The following is a 19744-nucleotide window of genomic DNA, read 5'->3' as shown; positions in this document are numbered from 1 at the left end:
ATTCAGGACTACCAATGAGTGCCATTCTAATGAGCACCCCCAAAATCAATACACCTGTGAGCCCTGGGAGATCTCAGACATCTATTCAGGACTACCAATGAGTGCCATTTTAATGAACACCCCCAAAATCTGGTTTCTGGGGATAAGATTTCTCAGGATAGCTCTAAAGAGCCAACACAGCTTGACAGAGATTGTACTCCAAAACAGACAGGAGATAAATCTTCTGATCCCTGAACAAGGAGGGACTAGAGCCATCCTGGAGATGTGAATTTAGAATTGGCTAATGCCCCTACTCGTTATGCCATATTGATGCTGCTTATGATTGCTCCATGTATTATCAATTGTCTAACCTGTTTTGTCTCTGACCAGATCAATAAGCTACAACATGCAAGGCCAGTTCTACAAAGATATAAAACTACAGCCAACCACGGAAAATATCACTCGCCCTTAGATGGACACTGCTATAAGGACTCTGAGGCTTGAGACTCGCAAGAGGGGTGGCCCAATACCCCTCGCCATCCCAGTTCAGCAGGAAGTAGCCAGAAGGACCTCGACATCCCTATTCCCAAAGAATTGGGCCTCCCATTTCTTGAAGGGGGAATGTTAGGTAGTTAGAATAGGGAAAAGGAGTCCAAAATGGCAGTGGATAAAAGACAAGAGAAAAGCCCATGAAAATAGAACAGAGGAAAGTCCGGGGACTGGAGGGAGGACTTCAGGTAGAACAGCACTCCTGACTAAGCCCAATTTGCATAGGGCAGGCCCAGGGGGAAGAAAAAAAACATATAAAAAGAGGAGCCAAAGGGCTCTCTCTCTCTCTCTCCCCCCAGCCCCCCACGTGCATGCACTCTTTCTCTCTCTATCTCCCCAAAGTACGTGTGCTCTTTCTCTCCCTCTCTCCTCCAATCTCTTCTCTTTGTGTCTTTGGGTTGACATGCCCTCACGCTTCGAGGATGGATTCTCCTGCTATCTTCTAAATAAAATAGAGCTATAACACTGATTTGTCTAAGAGCTATAACACAGTCTGTTCAAGACCTGAGAGCTATAACATGGTCTGTCCAAGACCCGAGAGCTGTGACGTGCCAAGGGCTTTAATGTCCGTCACTCGAAATCTTTGTTGTGATGAGACAGAACCGAGGAGAATACACTCGCCTGACAGAATGATGGATTAATTACAGCTCAAGCAGGCAGGATTTCTTGAAACAACAGACCGGTTACAGCTCAGTTAAATAGATAATGGATAGTTCACCCCAAGATGTAGGAGTGGGCTGGCTGCAAAGGAGTGGCCACGATCCCTCCTGACTTTCCCTTTTATACTCTGTCTTCTCTTCTTGGTTCTGCCCTGTCCAAAAATAGGGATTGTACCCACTACCAATCAGGAAAGGGAATGCAAATGTATGCTCAAGGCCAATTGACGGTTGCAAGTTACATAACAACAGGCTCTATATTGCTCATGTTGTTCCCATAATTAAGTCTGTTATAGTCAGACGTGTGTATGTATAGAATATTTTTGAACCCTTGGTTACTTGAGGACACAGCTGTGCATCGAAGGGGCATGTGCTGGACTTGGAGAAGTCCCTGTGGTTAGTTTGTATCTTCTTTGTGCCTAGGGCACTTGTGCAGGAGTTGATAAAGTCTCTGTGGTTATTTTTGTAGCATATCTGTGAGCTCTCCTGGGTGTGTCTGGGATGGGGTGTTTGAAGATAAGCTTGCATCCTTTTTGGCTAGGCCACCCATCATTGCTCATGTCTAACTTCCTACCTAACACTTTCAAAAGACCTCAATCCCAAACTTTTATTCTGAAACAGTGGGGAGTATGCAGATATGATTAATTTCATCAGCTTTTTAAAAATTGTGGTCAATTTATGATATAAATTAGTTTCAAGTACAACAAAATTTTATATTCCATTTAATGTGGCTCAGACGGTAAAGTGTCTGTCTACAATGCGGGAGACCCAGGTTCGATCCCTGGGTCAGGAAGATCCCCTGGGGAAGGAAATGGCAATCCACTCCAGTACTATTGCCTGGAAAATCCCATGGACAGAGGAGCTGGTAGGCTACAGTCCATGGGGTCACAGAAAGTTGGACACGACTGAGCGATTTCACTTCACTGGTCCATTTAATGTTAGTATAAAATACTCTATATTTCTTGTGCTATACAGTATATCCGTGTAGCTTATCTATACCTTCTTAAACCCCTATACCATCTTGCCCCTCACCTTTTCCCTCTCCCCACTGGTGACCACTAGTGGTTTGTTCTATCTTCAGTCTGTCTGTGTTTTGTTACATTCATAGCATTTTTAGCTCTGCAACAGTGTTCTTTGACCATTGTCAGGACTCCAAGTACTGTTTACACTGAGTGCTGGGCTCCCAGTGAAGGTATTTAGCTATGTTTATTATTGACACATGGAGAAGGAAATGGCAACCCACTCCAGTACTCTTGCCTGGAGAACCCCATGGAGGGAGGAGCCTGGTAGGCTACAGTCCATGGGGTCGCAAAGAGTCGGACACGACTGAGCGACTTCACTCACTCACTCATTATTGACACAAACATGTTGTCATGTATAGAAATCATCCCCAGGTATCAAGAAATCAGGGTCAAACCACGTGGGTTCTTATTCTAAAATTTCTTTAAAACTTTTACTACTCAAAGTGGTCTACAGCTCACCAGGGAGCTTGCTAGACATGTGGAATCTTGGACCCACTCCATACTCACTAGATTAGAGCCTGCATTTTCACAAGACCTCATGGAATCCATCTGCACAGTCAAATTTGAGAAACGTAGCATATTTCATCAGCCATGACCAATCTTCAAGCAAAAACTATACTCTTGTTGAATGTTACAGTTTACAAAGTTGCTTTACATAGATGATTTAATTACATTTATTATTTATTTTCATCCCAGCCACAATATAAAATTATTCATATTCAATGATGAAACTGAAGTCCAGGAAGGTAACAAACTTGCCTAAAATCATGTCTAGAGCCAGGTGAACCCCAACTTCAGTCTCAGTGGATGGGAGAATACTTTTTGATTATTAATAGTGTGCTGAATGTAGCATTAGTATGCATGGTGATTTTAGATATAAAAATATATCTAAACACTTAGACCCCATGGACTGTAGCCTACCAGGCTCCTCCCTCCATGGGGTTCTCCAGGCAAGAGTACTGGAGTGGGTTGCCATTTCCTTCTCCATGTGTCAATAATAAACATAGCTAAATACCTTCACTGGGAGCCCAGCACTCAGTGTAAACAGTACTTGGAGTCCTGACAGTGATCAAAGAACACTGTTGCAGAGCTAAAAATGCTATGAATGTAACAAAACACAGACAGACTGAAGATAGAACAAACCACTAGTGGTCACCAGTGGGGAGAGGGAAAAGGTGAGGGGCAAGATGGTATAGGGGTTTAAGAAGGTATAGATAAGCTACACGGATATACTGTACAGCACAAGAAATATAGAGTATTTTATACTAACATAAACACACTAACCAGGCGTGGCATTTCAGTTATTCTTGTTTGAGAAGTTTTTTTTAAGTGAATTAGGATGACTAAAGTTTTGGGCGTGGTCCCTCAATGCTCCAGGTTCAGGGAACACTTTCCTACTTTATATTATAGATGTCATTCCTCGCTTTCATTTACAGCAATGTCAGAACTTTGATTTTAGTGACAATTTATATTGAGTAATTTTTATTTACTACAAACATCTAGTGCATTGTGTTGGTAAAAGGAAAAAGTAAAAATTCCTCATGAATATTTCTCTGAATAGTTTTAGCATGCAAAAGTATTTTCCCTAATCCAACCTTATGCCTTACTATAAACAGAAATGAGGTAACCAGTATGAATGAATGAATGAAATCACTCAGTCATGTCCGATTCTTTGCGACCCCATGGACTATAGCCCACCAGGCTCCTCCATCCATGGGATTCTCCAGGGAAGAATACTGGAGTGGGTTGCCATTTCCTTCTCCAGGGGATCTTCCTGACCGTGGGATCGAACTCCGGTCTCCTGCCTTGTAGGCAGACACTTTACTATCTGAGCCACCTGGGAGGAGGGGTAACCAGTATAACTCAAACCTATTCAGAAAGCTTAAGAGCCATCTTAAAATGTTTGTTGATAGAATTACAAATGAAATATTTTGGATAAGATTTTTAAGTGTCCACTGTGTAAATCATCATAAATAAAGAGAAACGTGAAATGATAAGTACACACTCTCGTTGTCTAACCCTGACAGAAAAAGGAACTATAATTTCCAATTCAGTGTGGACAAGGAGCCTTGCACAGAGAAGGGTCTCATAGATTCATATATTAATTGACTTCCCTAGATTTTTTTTGTTTGTTTGCAAAGAAGGGAAGGAAAGATATTTATATATTTTTTATAAGCCAAATAGTTCAACTAAGAGCTTTAATTAACAAGGTCCCAGCAAGGGCCCTGGCTAATTCTTATGATGTGATTGCGTTCTGTACTCTAACCTCAAAGGCAAGTTCTCCAGTGTCTCTTTGCTGCTTTCATGCCCTTCATGTAAATACATACAGGCCCCCAGATGGTAAGTTGTTTTGCTAAAGAACTTCTTTACACATCTGGAATATAACCTCAAGATTTGTTTTAAAACCATGGCTTATAAAATATGTTTGGACTTGGATTGCATGGAGTCATAAACACGTTGAATGTAGGGAACAGTGTTAGTTTATAAATGTGGCCTGTTTTTAAGTTGTGAGGTTGTTGCAGCAGAACCAGAAATGAGTAAACAGCCTTTGGCACATACCGGCCAAACAAGCCTACAAGAGTTAAACAATCTTCATTATTCTTTAGCTGTTACTAGTAACAAACGATTGTAACTGGACTTGTTCTTCACAGAGCTTATTACTCTCTCTGACTCCATACAGATTACACTCTGAACCTAGCATACTTTCCCCCCTATACTCCTGTGTGTGTGTGTTAGTTGCTCAGTCGTGTCTGACTCTTTGCAACCCCACAGACTGTAGCCCACTCCCCACCCCCACCCCCCAGGCTTCTTTGTCTGTGGAATTCTCCAGGCAAGAACACTGGAGTGGATTGCCATTCCCTTCTCCAATTGTAAACCAGCTGCTGCTAAGTCGCTTCAGTCGTGTCTGACTCTGTGCGACCCCATAGACAGCAGCCCACCAAGCTCCTCTGTCCCTGAGATTCTCCAGGCAAGAATACTGGAATGGGTTGCCATTTCCTTCTCCAACACTCTCTTCTAGCATTCTGCATTTAAGAAAAAAGGCCTATAACTTCAGGGAGACAAGTCCTGGTTGCTGAATTGTCTGATGCCAGCTGTGGCCATTCTGAAACTTTGCAAGAGAAAAAAACAGACCTTCTAGAAGATATAAAGGACTTCTCTGGTGGCTTAGAGGGTAAAGCATCTGCCTGCAATGCAGGAGACCCAGGTTCGATCCCTGGGTCGGGAAGATCCCCTGGAGAAGGAAATGGCAACCCACTCCAGTATTCTTGCCTGGAAAATCCCATGGACAGAGGAGCCTGGTAGGCTACAGTCCATGGGGCCGCAAAGAGTTGAACATGATTGAGCGACTTCATTCATTCATTCAGAGGATATAAAACCTCTCCCTTTTCCTGAGAAGGATAGGGCACAGTTCTTGAAATGCTAGCCTGCTGTGCTTCCCTTTGGCCTGGCAAAAATAATAAAGCTGCTCTTTCCTATTTCTTCCAAACTCTTTCTCCGTATTTCTTTTTGGCATTGGTGGACACAGAGCCACAGTTTTGGTAACAAGGTCATTAGTTTTGTTTTTGTTCCTTCCATTGGCCCTTTCTTTTTTGTTCTTCCAAACTCTACTTGCTGTTGGTATTTCTGGGGTTTTAGTCTATTTGCCCTCCATGGTTGCTTCCAACGTGCTTGGCCTTTTCTCATCCAAATGCACATAGGCGTTTCTCCCATATAATAACTGTGACTGCAACACAAGTCCAAGATGTCTCTATGTTTATTGTTTGCTTCACAGACTTACTCCTAAACTCCTGGGCTGTGAGAGAGGGAGGGGAGGAACATGAGATCCAGTTAGTCTGGCCTCTGTGTTACTTCACCCCATAGGATGCGGCTTATGTGTCCAAAAAATCAACGACCCACACCATTTGCTATGATGTGTTTTGCTCTAAGCCACGATAATACCCCAAATAAGGTTACATGTTTTATACTTTCTGCCTTTAAAAGCAGTACTCCGTTTGCTTGCTGCATCGACTGTATCAAACGTGAAATGTAATAGAAACAAAAGGAGGCCAATCCTGCAGTGAAAGGAGATGCTCATATCCACCCACGACTTGGTATATGTGGAGTTATGTGGACTATAGGCAGCTCTTGAAACATAAGCAAGGATCTTAGCTGTGGCATGCAGGATCTAGTTCCCTGTCGGGAGCCAGCGTGAGGAACTCTGCTCAGGGCAAAGGTCACAAGGAAGGAGGCGTGGCATACGCAAAGGCGTGATCAAGCCTCAGGAAACCCCCTGTTCCCGAGCATCTACCCCAAAACCAGAGTCTGTTTTATGCTCTCACCTACGCCTCTGACTTTACGGGGGGCTCTCCCCCATCACCGTTTCTCTCAGAGAAGGAGTAATGAGTAATGAGTCATTGAGTCAATGATTGCCGCCAGGCCTCCATATCCTTAGGCACCTGGGAATATATTCATCAATGTATTTGGAATATAGAAAAGGAAATATAGTAGTTTTTAAGGTTAGCAATACTAGACTTTTTGAGTTAATGAATTTTCTCTTTTGTAATAGATCACTGTACTTTGTTATAAATCACTGTGTCCTTGCTATGTAAAAATGTAACTTTATCACTATCTTAAGACTAAATAGATCTTAAGGGGAGCATTGGTGAAAGGATTTTCATTTGTTGGGCTGATGTTTGCTGCTAAATCTCCATGTTCCCTGCCCTTATAATGAATATAACTAACATATAGGAGAAATAAGTATTAACCTTTAAGCATATAGGAGAAATAAGTATTAACCTTTAAGATTAATCATGTTAACCTTGGGTTAAATAAATTCCTTTCTTGATTGTAACTCACTATACCCTCATCCTATAGGAATGCAACTTTATTTGGAGGGTGGTGCCTGGTTTAAGAGAAAACACCCTTGGAAGAAATAAGTTTTTTGGTTATTAGAAATAAAGGATCATAAAATGTCAGCAGGTCTCACTCATGGCCAGAAGATGATGTAATGTCCCTAAGACCTTTTTTTTATACATTTATGTGAAGCACCTGATTTTGATAAAGGTCAGGACTGCTGACCCCCACGTGATTCTGTATTCATCCCTATGTGTAACAAAAGGTATATAAGCCAACCTCAAAATAAAGAAATCGGATCAGTTTCCGGAAAGACTGATTCCCCCATGTCGTTTCTTTCTTGCTCCCATTTCTCTGGCTGAATTCCCATCTGGATTCAGCCTCTTCTCCACTAATTTTCCTACTACACTATCCGTTTCTAATCTCTCTCTATATATCTGTAATTAAATATGTATTTTTCCAAAGATGCCAACGCCGTCCCCACCTTCGAATCATCCTGGATCCACCGGGGCTGGACCCCGGAAGTTCCCTGACCAGGGATCGAACCTGGGCCCCCTGCATAGAGGAGGCCCATTGAGAGTATAGAGTCTTAGCCACTGGGTGGCCAGGGAAATCCCCTGCATTTTGTTTTCAGTGGAAAAACAAACAAAACCCTGTTACAAATAGTTCCAGAATAGAGTCAGTTGGAGAAAGAGAAGTATCAAATGTGTGGCAGTGAATAAAAAACTGACAAACCAGAAAAGCATTTAATTGGAGATACAATTCACATTTTATTCAGTAATCTGCCATATTATCCTTGAAACCATTAATAACCCCTCAATCACAAAAGAAGCAGTGGAAAAGACCCAGAATTTTGTGCAGAAGTCGCTCTCCACCAAAAGCAATTCATAGTCGACCATCTTTCATGGCTGTGGTTTTACCTGGAGCCTCTTTTCTGGGGGGGAGCAGGGAGAGGGATCTGTTTCTCACCAATATTAGTTTAAAACAAATAACATGACGCACTGTGTCATGGAAAAAAACCAGCAAGGCCTAGTTCCTAGTGAACCTGCAAGCAGGGGGTCCTTCAGGAAAGGAACCCTACGATCTCCTAGAGGCGACAGTCAATAACCCTTCTGCCCCAACCAGTTAATAGTCATAAGAGAGAGCCAGGTGAATGAGAGGGGTAGTCATTAGCTGGAGAACCATGAGCTAGACTCTCTAGAACAGGAATGGCTGAGTGAGTCAGAACAGGAGGGGCACATCTACAGAGTCTAGAGAAAAGTAATTAATAATAGGAAAGGGTGGAAAGATACAGGTTTCCCACACTGTAGGAGACCCACAGAAAGATGGAATCAAGGGCAGTCCTGTGCTTTTCTCTGAGACAGGTGTACACTGTACAGGTCCTGCAGTTTTCAGATAAAAATTGGAATGCTGCTGAACTAGTGCAAAGTGAAATCAGAGTAAACACTGTGTGAGGCAATGGGACAGGGGTTAGGGTTAAAAACGAAGCTGTCTAAGCTGTGGTCCTGACCTGAAAGTGGCCGTCAGACCTGCACACTCCAGAGCACTGTGTCAGAGGGCCCGAGTGAAAGGGGACACCACTTCTGGCTGGGAGGGCAGAAAAGGCATTCTCCAATCCTCTCTTCTGGATTCCTAGCATGTCCTCTGTATCCCTGCTCAGCCCACCCCATTCCAGGCACTTGTCTTCCTTATCTTTCTTTGTAATGTGAAATGGGAGCCTGAGAGAAGATCCTGCCTCACAGGTGTGCCTCACAGGTGTCTAAACACTGGGTGGAATTATGTGCTGTGGAGGCCTCACTCTATTTTGGCCCAAGTGGGTAGAAAAAAATTGGAGGAAAGGAGAGCTGATAAGATGGTAAGGGTAAGGGTAAGGGTGGTAAGGGTAAAGTGTTTTAATCAGAAGGTGTGAGCAAGGGTATCTCAAACTTAGTATGTGGCTTAAAGCAGGTGACAGGGAGAATGTCAGTGCAGCCAAGGACCACAGGAAGGTAGCTGGAAGTGCTTTGCCAAATACATTAGTCTGCGTAATTAGAAAGCTAAAATCTTTTTCTACTATCTACTTAACTTTAACTAGAGCTGATGAGGGAATCATGATAACTAGAGAACCCCTCAAAAAAGATGAGGCTGAATATCAAAGTACAGGGAAAGCTTTTGAATATCTTCTTTTCTCCCCCTAGGAACTTTATATGCTAAATTTTCTCTCTCTTTTAATTAATTAATTATTTTTAATTTTTTTAAACTGGAGTATAGTTGGTTATAAAAATATTATATTAGTTTCAAGTGTACAATAAAGTGATTCAGTTTTTTTGGATATCTTCTTTAAGTTTGTTTTTGGCGTTTTGGTCTAAAAGCAATCAAGTAATAGAGAGATGCCATCCCAAAAAGGAACGTCTGTAGGAACCAGAGCAGTTGGGTCCAAGTATTCGTGATGCCTTTAGACCTAAAAAGAGAAAAGAGAAAAATCTATCCACCAGAATCTTAGTGTTATGGTTTCACAGGAGTCATTTTTTAAAATACATTACTTCTACCTACTTTCATTGGGTTTATTTTGCACTTTCCTCCCACTTCTTAACTTGAATTGTTAGTTCATTTATTTTAGTTTTCCTTATGCATTTAGGAGGATACACTCCTCCCTGAGAAATTCTGGCTACTGCCTAGGGGATGATATTATGAAACTATTTCTCACATGATTTGATGAGCATATAGGGTTAAAAATCACTGGAATGGCTTCAAAGCAAGTGTTTTAAAGACAGATTAGAGGTAAATCCTAGCTTGGGCTTCCCTGGTGGCTCACTGCTGCCAGTGCAGGAGACCCAGGTTCTATCCCTGGGTTGAGAAGATCCCCTGGAGAAGGAAATGGAAACCCACTCCAGTATTCTTGCCTGGAAAATCCCCTGGACAGAGGAGCCTAGCGGGCTACCATCTGTGGAGTCACAAAAAGAGTCAGACACGATTTATCAACTAGACTACAAAAAACAAATCCTAGCTTGGCCAACTACCAGCATGACCTTGGGCCACTCACTCATTCACTCTCAGTTTTCTCATCTAAAAAAACAGGAATAATAGTATTTATCTCGCCTTGAGATAAGTTACACAAAGTGGTTAGTAAAGGGTCTGGCACATGGAAATAATAAATACTGTTTATACACCCATTCAAACTAAACTGCTTAACACCAAGGTCAAAAGAAAATGGCCCAATTCAAGTGACTGACTTGCTACAGTTTCATCTTTATATAAATAAGTCTCATATATTTTTTTAATGTAAAAACAATATAATTTTCTATACTAACAGATTAAAGGAAAAAAATTGTATGATCATAAAAAAACACAGAAAAAGCATTTGATAAATTTCAACATCCACTCTTAATACAAGTTCTTAGAAAACTTAGAGAACAGAACTTTAATCTGATAGAGAAGATCTATACAATATACAACTCTAGAAAAAAGATGAGGCAGAGTGTTGAAAGTTTACAAGGCCAGGATGCCTACTATTACCACTTCGAGTTGACAATGAACTGGGTTACTGAGAGGGTAACAGGCAGGAAGGCGAGGGGTCTCCAACAGAGGAAATAGGCTACAAGTGTCAGACATTTTTTCTCTCTCTCATAAATGGCCAGGAAACAAACTACTAGTGTTATATTTTTTCCCCTTCTCTATATAAATTTAAAAAGAGGTTTCTCTTAAAATTTTGTGTTGCCATGATGACACCTGGTTCCACCTAAACTTACCTTTTCTCAAACTTTGAGCTAACCAATGCGTTTTTCTGCTGGAAATGTTTGTCTTAAGCTATGTCAATGAACTATGTATTTACCCTGCTGCTGCTGCTGCTGCGTTGCTTCAGTCGTTTCCAACTCTGTGCTACCCCATAGACGGCAGCCCACCAGGCTCCCCCATCCCTGGGATTCTCCAGGCAAGAACACTGGAGTGGGTTGCCATTTCCTTCTCCAATGCATGAAAGTGAAAAGTCAAAGTGAAGTCACTCAGTCGTGTCCAACTCTTCGCGACCCTATGGACTGCAGCCCACCAGGCTCCTCCATCCATGGGATTTTCCAGGCAAGAGTACTGAAGTGGGGTGCCATCGCCTTCTCCAATGTATTTACCCTAGACTCTGTCTTTCTTCAAGTTGGTTCTGCTTAAGACTCAGAACTGATAGTTCACTCAGTCATGTCCGACTCTTTGTGACCCTATGGACTGCTGCATGCCAGGCCTCCCTGTCCATCACCAACTCCCAGAGTTTATTCAAACTCATGTCCATTGAATCGGTGATGTCATCCAACTATCTCATCCTCAGTCATCCCTTCTCCTGCCTTCAATCTTTCCCAGCATCAGAGTATTTTCAAATGAGTCAGTTCTTCGCATCACGTGGTCAAAATATTGGAGTTTCAGCTTCAACATCAGTCCTTCCAATATTCAGGACTGATTTCCTTTAGATAGACTGGCTGGATCTCCTGGATGTCCAAGGGACTCTCAAGAGTCTTCTCTAAAACCACAGTTCAAAAGCATCAATTCTTCGGCGCTCAGCTTTCTTTATAGTCTAACTCTCACATCTATACATGACTACTGGAAAAACCATAGTTTTGACTAGATGGACCTTTGTTGGCAAAGTAGTGCCTCTGCTTTTTAATATGCTGTCTAGGTTGGTCATAGCTTTTCTTCCAAGGTACAAGCATCTTTTAATTTCATGGCTGCAATCACCATCTGCAGTGATTTTTGGAGTCCCCCAAAATAAAGTCTGTCACTGTTTCCACTGGTTCCCCACCTATCTGCCATGAAGTGATGGGACCAGATGAAAAAGTTGGCTTAAAACTCAACATTCAGAAACATTCAGAAAACTAAAATCATGGCATCTGGTTCTATAACCAATAAGGGCTCAACAAACCTGTATGTTTTACTCATACATTGTTCTCCTAATCTATACTAATGAAACTGTATATTTACTTGGAAACCTGCCTTTCTTCAAGATTCATGTCAATCATTTTATGGCCTGGGATGACTCACCTGGTGCCAATGTTATGTCAGAATGCATGTTGTGGGTGAGGGCCTGGTGCCACTCTGAATTTTGAGACATCTCCTTTCTCTAATTAACAGCTTGCTAATAGGTATATAACTTACTGCTAAAGGCTAGCAGGAAGGCACTTTTTCTGCCTCCTTCTGATGTCTATATCAGAAGCTTTCTCTATCTCTTTTATACTTTAACAAAACTTTATTACACAAAAATAAAGCCTCTGAGTGAGCAAGCCTTATCACTGGCCCCAGATTGAATTCCTCTCCTCTGGAAGCCAAGAATCCCGTCGTCTCTTCACTGCTCAGCAACAACCTTTCCTTACTAGCTAGTGCAGTGAAGGAAACTTAAAAGGTATATGGAGTTGAAAGGAAGAAATAAACCTGTCTATTTCTATAGGCAACCAGGTACCTAGAAAATGTAAAGGAATCTTTTAAATCATTAATGATGAATAATTAGATGGATAAACTATTAGAACTAAAAAATGAATTTACCAAGGTCACTGGCTATGAGGTCAGTAGACAAGCATCAACTATATTCATAGATTCTACCACCAAACAATAGAAAGGTGAAATATATATCACAGTGGGCCAGGACATACAAGAAATTCATTCACACAGAATTATTTATAATAGTTTAGAAAAGCTAGAGGTTTAAAAGTTCATCAGAAGGAAGATTTGTTAAATACATTAGGACACATCTATATAGTATTATGTACTAATGAATGAGTTCAATTTACATGCATAGACATGGGAAAATAGGTATATATGACAATAGAAAAAATTATAGAAGAGTTTGTGCCTATATGTATATATATATGGTGGCTATAAAGTCAAACATCCAGTCCAATCTTATGTCTAGTTAAATGGAATTCATCAATTCCTTTCTATTGCTGGACAGTGGAATTTGGGGTCGAGGGCTACAAATGTTCTGCATGTCTTCATGATTTTTTATTTAATTGGAGGAAAACTGCTTTGTTCTGCCTTACAACAACACATTTAGTGACTCTTTCATGTAAATGTATTTATTCATTCACGAAAGGAATATTCCCTCTGATTTAGAGTGACCAATGATACACTACAACATGTTAGTCCAAAATGAATGATTTCAGGAACATGAGAACCGTGCCCTAACCTCTCTATGCCTGTTCTCCCACTTCCTCTCAAAGAACTGGAGAGCTGGATGTTCAATTCGAGTCTTTTTGTTTTCATTAGAGGCTTCATATGCCAATTGCACAATAGGTGTCACGTACTCCAACACTGTAATTTGGAGGGCTGGACTGCACACTTCCAAGCTGAGCTGTCATTGAGAAGTGAAGAGGCTTTCAGAAAGAGGTACTGGTGCTGTGGCACCTCCTATCACAAGTCAGCCTGAAAAGCAGCTTCAAAAGAACCATTCAGAGAGCCTGACAAGAGTCCCCTGTGATTTTGGGGAGGGTTAACATGTGACTCACAAGTTTAAATACCAGTAGAGCTGCCTGATAGGATCCATGGCTGTGCAGGAAACGGCACACACCTGCAGATTTATCCCAATGGAGGGATAAGGAAGCTGTCATTGTGAGCCTTACAGGTCTTGTGGAAGGGCACTGGCGTGCATGGGCTTAAAAGCAATCCCGCCCCAGAGGCCTAACTAAAGGGCAGAAGAAACCTAAATAAGAGGAAAACATCATCAACCCGAAGGGGAAACTGCAAGTGACATGCTGACTAAGGTTGAAGGAACCATCAAGGGAACTGTGGAAGGGAGATCCCTGGTGATGAGCGGTTTCTCAAAAATCCACCAGGGACCCTTTGGAGAGAAAGAATCAACAATGGGTATGTAACTTCAACATCACCCAGTTGCCTGATCACAAGGCAGATCACGCCCCGCTTCCTTTACATATACTTCCGGCACCCCAAGGGGCCACAGGCAACTACTGCTAGTGAGCAGGGAACAAAGTTAGAATGAGAGTGAAGACGTCAATTACACCCTTCCCCGTGGCGGCCTGCTGAGCCTTTGCTGAAGAACAGATGTACTGAATTTGATAAAAGTTCATAGTTTAAATAACTTTATAACTTGACTGGACTTGACAATATCAGATAGTGACTGAACAACCTGTGGACCTGCTTTAGATTTTATCCAGGGCTAGGGTGAGTGGCAGACAATAATCCACGGGGGATTGGAGAGAGGTAAAAAAACAAAGCTGCTTTATGCTCCTCTCCTAGAAAGTCCAGCTTGTTTAATAAAACAGAAGGTGGAGTAACATAATATATTTAAGTCAGTTAGCAGTTGTCTGGCATAGTGTGCACCCAAGAAATATTAATTATTTTTATTATTAAAACATAATAAAGTATCTTATTTTCCACTTTTAGAAGTAATACCACAAAAACAAAGGTGGTAATTAATCTTGAGCCAAAGGAAAAAAATCTCAGTTGTAAAGCAGTCTGGCATTACTATAACCATTTACTTTCTGTGTATGCTTACATAAAGTCTAAATGTAAAGAGAAGCTTTTTCTAGTTTTCTCACATTTATTATTTACACTGGCATTTGCTGAGTAGGGCCTAGTCATAGGACTTTTAGCTTTCATTGCACCCCAGAATCATCTACAGAACTTGAAAAAAAAAAAAACCACATTCCTGTGCCTGAAGCAAGGCCTACCAGATTAGGATCTCTGGGTCTAGAAACCAAACGAATGAATTTTAAGAAAGCTCCTCAGGTGATTCAGTTGCAAAACCAGGGGTTGAGAATCATTAGGCTAGGTCAGTACAGCTCTTTTTTAAACTAGAAGGTAGCCTGCTAATCTTTCCTTCTAGTTGGGGCTACAGGGAGATTTTTGAAAAAAAGAAAAAAAATTACCTAAATTAAATGACTAATTGACTCATTAATACAAATGAAATGAATTCATTCATTAACTATTTACTGAGTACTCCCTCTGAGTACTGAGTGAGGCTCAGTATTAGGTGTGGGACTTCAACTCTATCCTGAGAGTGTTCTCAGCCTACAAGCGCATGAATTATTCAAATAAGGCTACTCAAATTATGTGAGATACCAAGAGAAAAGCAACAAAGAGATTAAAACCACTTACTTGCACAATACAATGGCATACAAGGACTCTCCCACGTGAATCATCCAGGCAAGCCAATAACTGAAACAAAAGTCAGCCCAGTTTAAGGTGCTGGATCTCTGCTGATGAGATCTAACAGAAAAACCTCCAAAAGAAGAGTGCTTTAATATGAACGAGCACCACTTTTAGAAGGCAACCATGGGCCTTCCAGGGAGAGTGAAGTGGTGGGGTCCACATCCCATTTCTGGAGCTCTACTTACCAACCATGCACGAGGCTGTGATAATGCTTCAGCAAGTACTGAGTGAAGAGGCCTAGGGGTCCCAGGCTCTGATAAGGAATACTCTCAGGCCAGAAGACCACCCACTGAAAGAGAACCAGAGTGCTTTTAGATCACTTCAATGTATTTTTAACCAAGGCTATGAAATAATCCTGATTCTGCAAGAACAAATAACAGACCAAAGCAACTCTGAACCAAGCCATACAGGCTTCAATTCTTGAATTCTATTTTCTAAAAGCCATTTCTGTGGAAGATTTCTGCTAAGGAAACTATGCGGTTATCAGACTTAGTGCCCAGATTAGCTGACTTCTGTTCTTACTGAATTCCACAACGTAGTAGTCTGCAACCCACTGTTTTGGGTATCTTCTTGTGGCTCAGCTGGTAAAGAATCCGCCTGCAATGCGGAAGACCTGGGTTCAGTCCCTGGGTTGGGAAGATCCCCTGGAGAAGGGAAAGGCTACCCACTCCAGTATTCTGGCCTGGAGAATTCTATACAGTCCATGGAGTCGCAAAGACTAGGACACGACTTAGCGACTTTCACTTTCACTGTATTCTTTAAATGAATTCTGTCTCTCAAAAAAAAGTTGCTGCTTATCTCAGTAGAGACTGTCTTCTTGATTTTACATCTATGTCATAATATGCACATCCTCTCTATCCCTTCTTACCACTTAAATTCTACCCAATCTTTAGGTTTATCCCCATTTTCCAAGCAATTCCAACTGCCTCAGACATTCTGCTTTGGAAGCTCTATCTTGACTTGGCAGGCCTAGAACTGTCAACTTGGCCTCTTTCTTCTCTCCTCAGTTCTACTCAGACCCGAATAAGTCCTACTCACCTTGGAGACGCAAAGGCAGGAACATTTCCAAGGGAAAACCTAACAAGCCCACCAAACTTCCGCTTACGCCAATTACCTAGGCAACCGCCAGCCGCGCAAGCGCAAGACCTCCCTCCTCCCCCCTCCCCAGTGCCCCTGGCTCTACGGGAGCCTGGCGGGCCAAAACAAAAGCGCCGCGCCGTACTAGACCTTACCCCGAAATATCCCAGCACCAGGACCGTGACCAGCGAGGGCAGGGGTCTGGCTACACGGAAGTAGGAGGCAGCAGCCCCGCCAGCCTCCGACTTCGCCACCATTTTGAAAGATCTAGTCACCTAGTCATAGGGTGGGGAGAGAAAGCGTGGGCAGCTGGTTTCTCAAGATCTCAACACAGGCCAAAGGCGCGGACAGACGAGTGCGCCTGCGTTTTCTTCCCGAGTCTAGTCTCCTGGCTCAGAGCGCGCGAGAGCCGCGACTGCGCCTGCGACCTCTCCACGGATCCAGGCGGGATCTTGCACCCGCAGGCAGCAGTCCAGGCCCTCGCCTAGCCTTCCTCGGGGCCCGCTGTCCTTACCGTGTAATAGGCAAAAGAGAGGATGATGACAGTAACCCACAACAGACTGCTTCTCTGGAAGTAGGCCTCATCTCCTCTTGCCTTCCCCATCGCTGCAGCGCACAGTATGGGATGCCTGGCAGGCCACTGGCAGTGCGCTGGGAGATAAAGGCAAGGCTGGGGCGGGGCCATGGCAAAAGCTCCTCCCTTCTCTCCCCTAAGGGAGGAGGGTCTGTGGGCTTGAAACTTGGAAACAGTCCCCACCCACTCTGGCCTGGTGGGCTGGTCATCATCTTGCACTTCTCTGAGTTTCCGGAGCTTAAAGTAATGGTGTTGAAAGAGATGGTGCGTTATGCTTCTGATAACTATGGGTCTAGTTTTTAACTTTTTATTTTGTATTGGGGTGTAGATAGCTGAGTAACAATATTGTGATACTTTCAGGTGTTCTCTAAGTCTGTGAGTCTCAATCTGTTTTGTAAGTAAGTTCATTTGTATCATTTCTTTTTAGATTCCACATATAAGTGATGTCCAGTGATATTTCTCCCTCTCTGACTTACTTCACTCAGTATGACAATCTGTAAGTCCAGCCATGTTGCTGCAAATGGCATTATTTCATTTTTAATGACTTCACATTCCGCTGTATTTACGTACATATTCATCCTTCCTCTGTCGACGGACATTTAGATTGCTTCCATGTCTTGGCTATTGCAAATGGTGCTGCAGTGCTGTGTGTATCCTTTTGGATCATGTTTTTCTCCAGACACATGCCAGAGTAGGATTGTATCATATGGTAACTCTAGTTGTAGATTTTTTAAAAGGAATCTGCGTACTGTTCTCCATAGTGGCTGGAAATCCCCTCCAACATTGTGGGAGGATTTACATCCTCCCCAAACATTGTGGGAGGATTCCCTTCTCTCCACTCCCTCACCAGCATTTATTGTTTGTGGATTTTTGATGATTGCCATTCTGGCTGGTGTGAGGTGATATCTCATTGTAGTTTTGATTTTCATTTCGCTAATATATTCAAAAGCAGAGATATTACTTTGCCGACTAAGGTCTGTCTAATCAAGGCTATGGTTTTTCCAGTGGTCATGTATGGATGTGAGAGTTGGACTGTGAAGAAGGCTGAGCGCCGAAGAATTGATGCTTTTGAACTGTGGTGTTGGAGAAGACTCTTGAGAGTCCCTTGGACTGCAAGGAGATCCAACCAGTCCATTCTGAAGGAGATCAGCCCTGGGATTTCTTTGGAAGGAATAATGCTAAAGCTGAAGCTCCAGTACTTTGGCCACCTCATGTGAAGAGTTGACTCATTGGAAAAGACTCTGATGCTGGGAGGGATTGGGGGCAGGAGGAGAAAGGGACGACTGAGGATGAGATGGCTGGATGGCATCACGGACTCGATGGACGTGAGTCTGAGTGAACTCCTGGAGATGGTGATGGACAGGGAGGCCTGGCATGCTGCGATTTATGGGGTCGCAAAGAGTCAGACATGACTGAGCAACTGAACTGAATAATTAGCCATGTTGAACATTTTTTCACGTGCCTCTTGGCCACCTGTATCTCTTATTTGGAGAAATGTCTATTTAGGTCTTCTGTCTGCTGTTAAGCATCGTGAGCTGTTTGTAAATTTTGGAGACTAATCCCCTGTTGGTCACATCATTTGCGACTATTTTCTCCCCATCTGTAGGTTGTCTTTTCATTTTGTTTATTGTTTCCTTTGTTATGCAGAAGTTTTTCAGTAGGTGGCATTTGTTTGTTTTTATTTCCATTATTCTAGGAGATGGATTGAGAAAGATATTGCTGCAATTTGTGTCAGAGTGCTCTGCCTTTGTTTTCCTCTAGAAGTATTATAGTGTCTGGTCTCACATTTAGGTCTTCAATCCATTTTGAGCTTATTTTTGTGTATGGTGTTCAAGAATGATCTATTTTCTTTTTCTTTACATGTAACTGTCCAGTTTTCTCAGCACCATTTGTTGAAGAGACTGTCTTTCCAACGTTGCGTGGTCTTGCCTCTTTTGTTACCATAGGTGCATGGGTTTATTTCTGGGCTCTGTATCCTATTCACTATGGGGTTAATTTTTGAACTTAAGCTCTACTGTGCTCTGTGGGGAATGTAAAAAGTTAATAATAAATAGAAACCACAATTAAATAGACTTGGGATACTGACAGGGGGCACTCTCACACCTTGGGAGTCTAGCAGAGGCTGATAGGAAGACCAATCTTCTTTCCTGGCAAGGACTCAGCCAAATAAAACCCATGGATTCTGTTTTCTACAGCTTTCCCAACATCCTTTTCTTCTTAAAAGTGTTCTTCCCTTTGGTGGGGTGGCAGCAGCTTGTGTTGTTGTTCACATGATTGCAGACCCCAAATAGTAATTCTCTGCTGATCCTGGAATAAATCTCTTTCCTGGAGAAATATATGGCAGTCTAATTTGTTTTGGGTCAACAGAAGTAATGCCCTTCCTCTTCATTACTAAAGATGTATGGATCCATATGGCACAGCTCTTATGAGCAATGTTGGTGAACAGATAGAAAGTAAAAGTGAAAAGGTAGCTTAGTTGTGTCCAACTCTTTGCAACCCCCTTGGACTGTACAGTTCATGGAATTCTCTAGGCCGGAATCCTGGAGTGGGTAGCTGTTCCCTAGAATCCTGGAGTGGATAGCTGTTTCCTTCTCCAGGGGATCTTCCCAAGCCAGGGATTGAACCCAGGTCTCCTGCATTGCAGGCAGATATTTTACCACTTGAGTCACCAGGGAAGCCCAAGAATATTGGAGTGGGTAGCGTATCCCTTTTCCAGCGGATCTTCCTGACCCTGGAATTGAACTGGGGGTCTCCTGCATTGCAGCCGAATTCTTTACTAGCTGAGCTACCAGGGAAACAGTTTAAGTCCTAGCTCTGCCATTAACATTTTGTGTAAGCGTGTTTTTCAGTCACTAAGTTGTGTACAACTCTTTGTGACCCCATGGACTGCAGTGAAGGAGGAAACAGAACAGGCTCCATCTTGAAAGCAGGACTTC

The 19744-nt window shown here is 42.5% G+C and overlaps 1 protein-coding gene across 2 annotated transcripts; it reads right to left on the bottom strand.

The window, feature by feature from the left end:
- Positions 1-7784: 7784 nt before the first annotated feature.
- TMEM254 (transmembrane protein 254) lies at positions 7785-16936 on the bottom strand. 2 transcript variants are annotated; one of them, XM_040242605.1, is made up of 5 exons: positions 16749-16908; positions 16390-16509; positions 15343-15446; positions 15104-15163; positions 7785-9479 (listed from the first exon to the last, which is right to left on the bottom strand). In XM_040242605.1, the coding sequence occupies exons 1-5, from the start codon at positions 16836-16838 to the stop codon at positions 9359-9361; spliced, it is 495 nt and encodes a 164-aa protein (XP_040098539.1). In that variant the 5' UTR covers positions 16839-16908; the 3' UTR covers positions 7785-9358. The 2 variants fall into 2 exon arrangements, with proteins under 2 accessions (XP_040098539.1, XP_040098540.1); XM_040242606.1 differs by lacking the exon at positions 16390-16509 and having other exon boundaries at positions 16749-16936.
- Positions 16937-19744: the final 2808 nt, after the last annotated feature.

Source organism: Oryx dammah, unplaced genomic scaffold (assembly GCF_014754425.2).
Source record: "Oryx dammah isolate SB20612 unplaced genomic scaffold, SCBI_Odam_1.1 HiC_scaffold_6, whole genome shotgun sequence".
In the NCBI taxonomy this organism is placed as follows: domain Eukaryota; kingdom Metazoa; phylum Chordata; class Mammalia; order Artiodactyla; family Bovidae; genus Oryx; species Oryx dammah.
The sequence above is the reverse complement of the archived record's forward strand: the minus strand, read 5'-3'. Positions and strand labels throughout refer to the sequence as shown.

Coding starts and splice junctions, on each gene's coding strand:
- TMEM254 (XM_040242605.1), bottom strand. CDS start 16,838: ATGGGGAAGGCAAGAGGAGATGAGGCCTACTTCCAGAGAAGCAGTCTG. Junction 15,447..16,389: donor TGGTGCTGGGATATTTCGGG/GTAAGGTCTAGT, acceptor GTTCTCTTTCAG/TGGGTGGTCTTCTGGCCTGA. Junction 15,164..15,342: donor CACAGCCTCGTGCATGGTTG/GTAAGTAGAGCT, acceptor CTTTTGTTTCAG/TTATTGGCTTGCCTGGATGA.